This window comes from Callorhinus ursinus, unplaced genomic scaffold (assembly GCF_003265705.2).
Source record: "Callorhinus ursinus isolate GAN/ISIS: 27379988/994484 unplaced genomic scaffold, GSC_fseal_2.0 scaffold36, whole genome shotgun sequence".
Taxonomy (NCBI): Eukaryota; Metazoa; Chordata; class Mammalia; order Carnivora; family Otariidae; genus Callorhinus; species Callorhinus ursinus.
In genome coordinates this window covers 5,611,554-5,619,938 of record NW_027397098.1, presented here as the reverse complement: position 1 = coordinate 5,619,938, position 8,385 = coordinate 5,611,554, and the positions used below count along the sequence as shown (strand labels likewise).

Below are 8,385 nucleotides of genomic sequence, written 5' to 3'. Positions count from 1 at the left end.
GTCAAATACAGTTTCGTGATTATATTTAACCCACTTTACTAATACTATTTCATCTTTTATCATCATTCCATTATTTATCTCTTACTAAAAGATAAATTTGAAAGACTAAAATTGTATGGTGGCAAAATAAGTTTAAATTAAAATTTCCTACTTGAAAAGCTAACAGAGAACTACATTTTATAGTGGGAAAGACTGGAAATACCTTATTGCTATTAATAATGGCGGATAAAATAAAGGAAAGGCAGATAAAAAGTATTCCCGGAAATTAATAAAGCATTTAACATGCAACTGTGATAGACAGATATATAAAGTCATGTAGGCAAACACTGAGCAGTATCTCCTCAATTAGAAGAAAATTAGCTTTAGAAGCATCAGAGATGCAGAGCACTTCTGCTGTATGAAAAAAAGCACATGAAAGACACAAAATATACTTATTACTTTTAGCATGTTAAAAACAATCACATCAAAAAAAGTATACAGATAAAAATGTCATAGATGACATAAGAAAATAGTGTGTGTATATATATATTTTGCATATATATATATGTATATATATATATAAATCTACAGTATTTACCACTGTTGACATATATATTTTGGAGCAGCTCAGATGCTACTATCATAACCTAAATTATACAGCTTGGTTCATTACAAGTCACAGAATCATGGTTTAAACATTGGAATTAATATCCTCAGCTACATGTTTTATCTACATTTCTTTCTAAGCCTCCACACGATCTGAATCAAGAGCCCAGGGAGAGAGGGATTTTGTGTGCGCTTCAGCATAGAGCTGAGCTGCTAACACACTGCCATTTGTTTTGCTGTTTAATAACATCATTACCAAGTTGATTAAAATTACATTAGACTCATTATATACATAAAAAATATTGTCACATTCACTAGCTAAACAAATGTTACTCTCATTTGAAAAGACATACGTCGGTACCTTGAAAGTTTAAAGTCCCAACTTGCAACAAGAAGAGCCCTCAATGTTAGGTTTTCTACTCTTGTCCTTGCTCAAACATGAGGAAAGTATGCTGAAAACCAGCTTTCCAATTAAACACAAAGTCAGACTTTCTGGGGGTGCCCAAAACTGTCCCCATGTTTTGCTAATTGTAGTGTAATAGACTATTTTAAAAAAAGACATTGTTAATTTTTTAACCATGAACCTGAATTTGTTTTCACTGCAAAAGGAGATTTTTGGAAGTATGAAAGTCATGCTATTTCTTAAAAAAGATTAAAACCTTAGACTCCTATTAATAATTAGGATTTTTTTGCAAGTATACACAATGATAATTTAATGGCCTAAATGTAGCAATATCCACTGATTATCAACCTTTAAAGAAAGAGTGCCAGAAAAAGCCCATGTAAATGAACAGCCCCGGGGCGTGCAGGAATTTAAAGGGCAGAAGTAAGGAGTAACCATATTGTTAATTCTGCTTTTCAAATGGATTCCAAAGGAGTCCGTTCTGCTGCCCCGTGTGAGTGCTTGAGGAGCCTAACTTGCAACCCCTCCTGCCAGCATCGGCAGAAAGCAGGATTGCAGCACTTTCCCTGCATCTGGCAAGGAACATTCTGCTCTGAGCTTTGCAAGAGGCAGACCAGAACAAAGGGCACAGACGCACCAAAACTGCTCTAAAACTGATCTTGGGGTATGAGCAGCGCCCCACCTTTGGCCATAAACTTACTCCGAGTGCCCCAGGGTTTAAGCACCAGTCAGTGGTGGGCCTTTCTCTCTCCACTGTCTTTAATTTTCAGGAGGAAAGAAGAGGGCCACAACTGCAGAGAAGCTGCCTGAAGTCAGGGCAAAGCCCAAGGGCACTCTAGGACCTGGGGGAAAACACGGGGGGTGGGTCTTGGCTGAAAGGCAAGTTCAGGAAAGGAAGAAGAGTAAATTATTTCATGGATGTAGACCAAAATTAATTTTGTTAACGTTCCTTTAGTTCTGTGTTCAAATGTGTGTGCATGGAGGCCTTCTGGTATCTACTGAAAGACACACACACTATATACAGCCTTAAAAATATCTATTCTATACAGTTTTTCAGTGCTTTCTAATGTTACTCAAAACAGGATGGGCTAATGGCGCAAAAATGCTCACGTTTTGGAGAACGATATAAATGAAACCGAGTCATGAATTATCACTCTGCGTGCATCCCTAAGTGCTACTGCTATGTTTCCATGTTAAATTCTTTTTAACAGGTTCAGTGATGATGCAATTTAAAAATGCTCATCGTAAGCAGCATCTACATGGGGATGAAACGCTCCTATATATTCTTATTACTAGCATACACTGGAATTGTGCAAGATGTTTATGTTTACAATAGTATAAAATACTGCTTTGGCAATTATAAACATAGCAATGTAGGTTTCAAATGGTTTCTGTTCTCTTGTCTTTACCAAGTATAGATAAATTCTCACAGCAATACTGATTCTTGAATAGAAAGTCCATCCCGATTTCTGTAGTGATACACTGGAGGTGAGGGCCCTGAATATTGATACCCAGAGGAACTGGCATCTTCTAAACCTGGGGAAGTTCTATATCGTACTGGACTATCTACTGAAACTGCCGGGAGGCTATGGTCCTGAAAGGGAACATGCTGAAAGGCGGAATATTTTGGTAAATTGCTCAAGTGGCCACAGCTAGCATCCTGAGTCCACGAATGTCCATGAGTCTCGGGTCTGTACGTGTAACTAACTTCCGGCCATTTTCTGTTATCTGGCAGATAATCCATGGGAGGAATGATGAATTGTCCATTCTTTGGTGACTCTGAATTGCCTGCATATCCCCCGGCACCAGTGTCAATGGGAAGAACTTCTATGCGGCTGGAGGGCAGCACAACAGGAAGCGGGCGGCTGTAAGATTTCTCTGGAGAAATATCGACTGACAAAGTAGAGCCATAAGGTCTCCGGGAAGGATTCATTTGAGTCCCATGGGTAAACTGTGGAGATGCAAAGCTGCTGTTAGCAGTAGGGATGCGTTTGGGAGAATTTCCATGGTAAAGAGGGGGGTTACTGTAGGATGGAGGGTGCACTGTCCTGCGCTCCTCCCCATCCAACAGAGATGGGTATTTTGCATAACCTGCAGGCTGCACTTTAAAAGTAAACTTGTTTAATATTCTTGATGGACTAGAACTTGGCTCCACATGCTTCCTCGGGCTGTGAGAGTAAACCACGTTCCTTGGACTTTGGGAGTAGGCTCTTTCTAGTGCCTCTTCGACGGAAGCGCTGTTGTCATTTTCAGGTACGTTATCATACTGGGACGCAGTAGAGCCCCGTTTCCCTTCATCGGCATCCAAAACCTTCATCTTCTGCCTTACATTTGATACCCGAGTGTCAGCAGAACTTGGGATGGTGACTGTAAGTGCAGGGTGCGCTGACCTACTTTTGCCTTCGATGGCGTATTTGGCAGTTTTTTCAATAGCTGAAATATCTGATGGCTTATTCCACTTGGGCACAAATTCCTTCCTGGTATTTGAAGTGGCATTGCTATTCTGGTTAGCAGCTGCATGATTATATTGCCTGGAACTGTCTTGTGGACCTGATGGAAGTTTTCTTGGAAGATCTGTTTCATCTTTAAGCTTTTTACTGTCTTCATCCTCTGATTTCCGTCTTAGCGCCCTTACTCGTTCTGGTGTACCAACTCTACTCTGATGGCGAGGGGAATGCTCATGTTTTTTGTGAGGTGATGAGCCACTTTCTCTTCTGCTGCTCATATGGGGACTTGACCTGCCCACACTTCTTTGTCCATTGCTCAGGTGACTAATGCAAGCAGATTCAGGTGGAAGCTGTCCCAAAGGTTTCTTTGGATATTCATCTTCTTTACCTAAAGGGAAAGATAGATTCATAAGTAACATAGATACAGGAGTAAAGAGTATCAAATATAAGAACCACACCATGAACAACTGCATGCTTTTCACATCTGCACTCACATACATACATATATATATATATACACACACACACACACACGCCACAGAATTTTAGGGGTTGAGAAGAAGCATTTTTTAGAGAGACTGATACTAAAACATAGCAAAATGCAAAATCTTTTTAGACAGCAGGCAGGTGGAAATATTTTATGAACTTATGAGTAAGGTTTATACAATTATGCAACATGTGATTCTTATGTTTTCTTAAGATATGTTGTTACAGGCTTTTTCAAAAATGCAAAGCTGATATTCTCATTTTAAAAAACAATCATGTAGTCAGTAGTTCCATGTCTTACCATTACTTTTGCTTTAACCTACCTCGATTAAAATGGTTTTGAAATCTCAGTAAAACCTCTCCTATCAAATTCAAGCAGGTCTGCCAAACTGAAAAGGCAGGTAGTTTCAAAGTTATCCCAAAATAGCTTATTATTGTTATTATTACTAGTATTATTATCTCAAGTACCCGCCATAGTATAACATCATGATAAAAAGAAATAGTACTCCATCTCAAAGTTAATAACTCTAAAAGGATCCTACTGCAAATGCAAAAAAGGAAAAAAAAATATTTAAAAAAGAAAAAGAAAGAAAATCATACTGGGTACTTTTAGTTTTATATTTTACATAACTAGCATCAGAAAATTAATGAAGAACTAAAGGAAGGTACAATAAATTGGCCATTCAGTAAACAGTTTTAGGATGTCCACTCTCACGACTTTTATTCAACACAATACTGGAAGTCCTGGCCACAGCAATCAGACAAGAAAAAGGAATAAAAGGCATCCAAATTGGCAAGGAAGAAGTAAAACTGTCACTATTTGCAGATGACATGATACTATATATAGAAAACCCTGAAGACTCCACCAAAAAGCTACTAGAATTGATAAATGAATTCAGTAAAGTCACAGGATACAAAAATCAACGTACAGAAATCTGTTGCACGTTTATACACTAATAATGAAGCAGCAGAAAGAGAATTAAGAAAACAATCCCATTTACAATTGCACCGAAAAGAATAAAATACTTAGGAATAAATTTAATCAAAGGGGTGAAAGACCTGTACTCCGAAAACTGTAAAACACTGATGAAAGAAATTGAAGATGACACAAAGAAATGGAAAGATAATCCGTGTTCATGGACTGGAAGAACAAATATTGTTAAAATGTTTATACTACCCAAAGCAATCTACACATTTAGTGCAATTCCTACCAAAATACCAACAGCATTTTTCACAGAACTAGAACAATCCTAAAATGGAACCACAAAAGACCCTGAAGAGCCAAAGCAATTTGAAGAAAAAACAAAAACAAAAACCAAAAAACTCGAGGTATCACAATTCCAGACTTCAAGTCCTATTACAAAGCTGTAGTGATCAAGACAGTATGGTACTGGCACAAAAACAGACACACAGACCAATGGAACAGAATAGAGAGCTGAGAAGTAAACCTACAATTAGATGGTTCATTAGTCTTCAACAAAGCAGAAAAGCATATGCAATGGGAAAAAGACAGTCTCTTCAACAACTGGTGCTGGGAAAACTGGACAACTATATACAAAAGAATGAAACTGGACCACTTTCTTACACCACACACAAAAAGAAACTCAAAATGGATTAAGTACCTAAATGTGAGACCTAAAACCATAAAAATCCTAGAAGAGAGCACAGGAAGTAATGTCTCTAACATCAGCTGTAGTATAACATTTTTCTAGGTATGTCTGCTCAGATACAGGAAACAAAAGCAAAAATAAACTATTGGGACTACATCAAAATAAAAAGCTTCTGCACAGCAAAGGAAACAATCAACAAAACTAAAGGGCAACCTACAGAATGGGAGAAGATATTTGCAAATGACATATCAGATAAAGAGTTAGTATCCAAAATATATAAAGAACTTAATCAACTCAACACCAAAAAGAAATCATCCAATTTAAAAATAGGCAGAAGACATGAACAGACATTTCTCCAAAGAAGACATCCAGATGGCCAACAGACACATGAAAAGATGTTTAACATCACTCATCATCAAGGAAATGCAAATCAAAACTACAATGACGTAACACCTCACACCTGTCAGAATAGCTAAAATGAAACACAACGAATAGTAAGCGTTGGCGAGGATGTGGGGAAAAAAAAGGAACCCTCGTGCACTGTTGGTGGGAATACAAACTGGTGCAGCCACTGTGGAAGACAGTATGGAGGTTCCTCAAAAAGTTAAAAGTAGGGCGCCTGGGTGGCTCAGTTGGTTGAGCGACTGCCTTCGGCTCGGGTCATGATCCTGGAGTCCCGGGATTGAGTCCCACATCGGGCTCCCTGCTCAGCGGGGAGTCTGCTTCTCCCTCTGACCCTCCTCCCTCTCATGTGCTCTCTCTCTCATTCTCGCTCTCTCAAATAAATAAATAAAATCTAAAAAAAAAAAAGTTAAAAGTAGAACATTCCTAAGATCCAGTAATTGCACTACTGGGTATTTACCCAAAGAATACAAAACCACTAATTCAAAGGGATACATGCACCCATATGTTTACCGCAGCATTACTTACAATTGCCAAGATGTGGAAGCAGTCCAAATGTCCACTGACAGATGCATAAAGAAGATGTGGCAATATACATACACAATGGAATATTACTCAGTCATAAAAAATAAAATCTTGCTATTTGTAACAACATGGATGGAGCTAGAGGATGATGCCAAATGAAATAAGTCAGAGAAAGACAAATACCATGTGATTTCACTAACATGTGGAATTTAAGAAAATAAAGCATCAAAGGAAAAAAAAGAGAGACAGACAGACAGACAGACAGACAAACCAAAACAGACTCTTAACTACAGAGAACAAACTGATGGTTACCAGAGGGGAGGTGGGTGGAGGATGTGTGAAAGGGATTAAGAGCACATTCATCATGATGAGCACTGAGTAATATACAGAGCTGTTGAATCACTATATTGTACACCTGAAACTAATATAGCACTGCATGTTAACTCTACTGGAATTAAAAAACAAAACTTTTTAAAAGAGTTTTAAAAAATTAAAATGATTATAATGTAGATAACCAATAAATATCATCTTGAAAAAACAAGACTTCATTTGTAAACATTCCATGGTTTATATTACAAAATAATATATTCTCACTTAACAATATGTTGTTGCTCTCTTCCTATATCTACCCATCCATCCATCTACAATATTTACTGAGTGAGCTCGGCTTTAGGCACTGCGCTAAGTGATGGGTCCATGAGACGTGAGCAAACACGTTATTTTCATGTAGCTCACAGTCTTGATGGATGATAATTTTGTTATTTACCCACATATCATGCTTCTAAGGTATTTTAAAGAAATATTCAGTGAACTTTTCTTTTGGGGGGTTGGAGAACAGAAAATGATGAAGAAACAATATCCCTGAAAGAGTTAAGCTACTGGAATCAGAATTATTAAGCTAAAAATGACCTTTGTGCTCCTTTTTTTTTTCTTTTCCTTTTTTTTAGGTAGGCTCCACGCTGAGCTGGGCGTGGAGTCCAATTCAGGGTTTGAGCCCACAACCCTGAGATCAATCAAGACCTGAGCTGAGATCAACAGTCGGATGCTCAACCGACTGAGCCACCCAAGTGCCCTAACCTTTGTGCTCTTCTAATCCAGTAGTTCCTTAAACTTTTTAAAAGCAGACTCTTTTTTTTTTTCAAACCGAATTTCATATGAAGCCCCAATATATAAAGAAAATGTAAACACAGCTGCTCTGATGAAAGTGGAAAGTCACCCTGTCTCCTCTTCCCTCAGCTGGGCAGCTGCTCAGAGTCCGAGGGTTCGAGACCTAGCTCTGCCTGTATTTTAGAATGGGAAGCAGAGTCTCAGACAGCCGTGTGATCTGTCATGGCAGATGCTGAATGGGAACCAGGACCCCGTATTTTCATTCCAGTTCTGCCTTTTATGCCACATTCATTAAACTCCAGAGATACTTCTGAAGCACATTTGAAAGCACACACAGTAAACTGGCAATTACAGTTTGTTTTGTTCATGTATCCGTTAATACATATGTATCGAGCAAATACTATGTACCAGACACTGCTCAGGGTGCTGGCCATCCAGAGAGGACCCAAAGGATGAGGTCCCTGTCGTTACGGAGCATATATGGCTGGTTGTGCAGAGCTCGGAGGACAGCCAGCATCAGGAGAAGACAGCGATCTGGGCTGGGGGCAGGACGGGGCATGGTAGAGTTCTGGCAGGAACAAAGGCGCCCTGCGCCTTGAGTGGGAGACAGGCAGAGAACAGCCGGGGACGAGCCCGGAGGAACGGAAGACTCACATCACCCAGGGCCTTGAAAACTACAGTACGGACTCTGAATTTCTTTCCGAGTTCACTGTAACCTACTGAGGGCTTCTCAGCAAACAGTAACACCATCTGATACCTCTCTTACCAAGTTCACCTTGGTGGGCTGGACTTTGACTATGTAATAATTACTGTTGGTTAA

General features: G+C 39.0%; 1 protein-coding gene across 4 annotated transcripts in view; it reads right to left on the bottom strand.

Moving 5' to 3' along the window:
* Positions 1 to 289: 289 nt before the first annotated feature.
* The window catches only part of USP6NL (USP6 N-terminal like), a 288,797-nt gene continuing 280,701 nt past the window's right edge, over positions 290 to 8,385 (bottom strand). For all 4 annotated transcript variants that reach the window (XM_073879915.1, XM_025853520.2, XM_025853518.2 and 1 more), the window contains one exon: positions 290 to 3,823. In XM_073879915.1, coding sequence (XP_073736016.1) covers positions 2,415 to 3,823 — 1,409 coding nt within the window. In that variant the 3' untranslated portion in view covers positions 290 to 2,414. The remainder of the gene's footprint in view (positions 3,824 to 8,385) is intronic.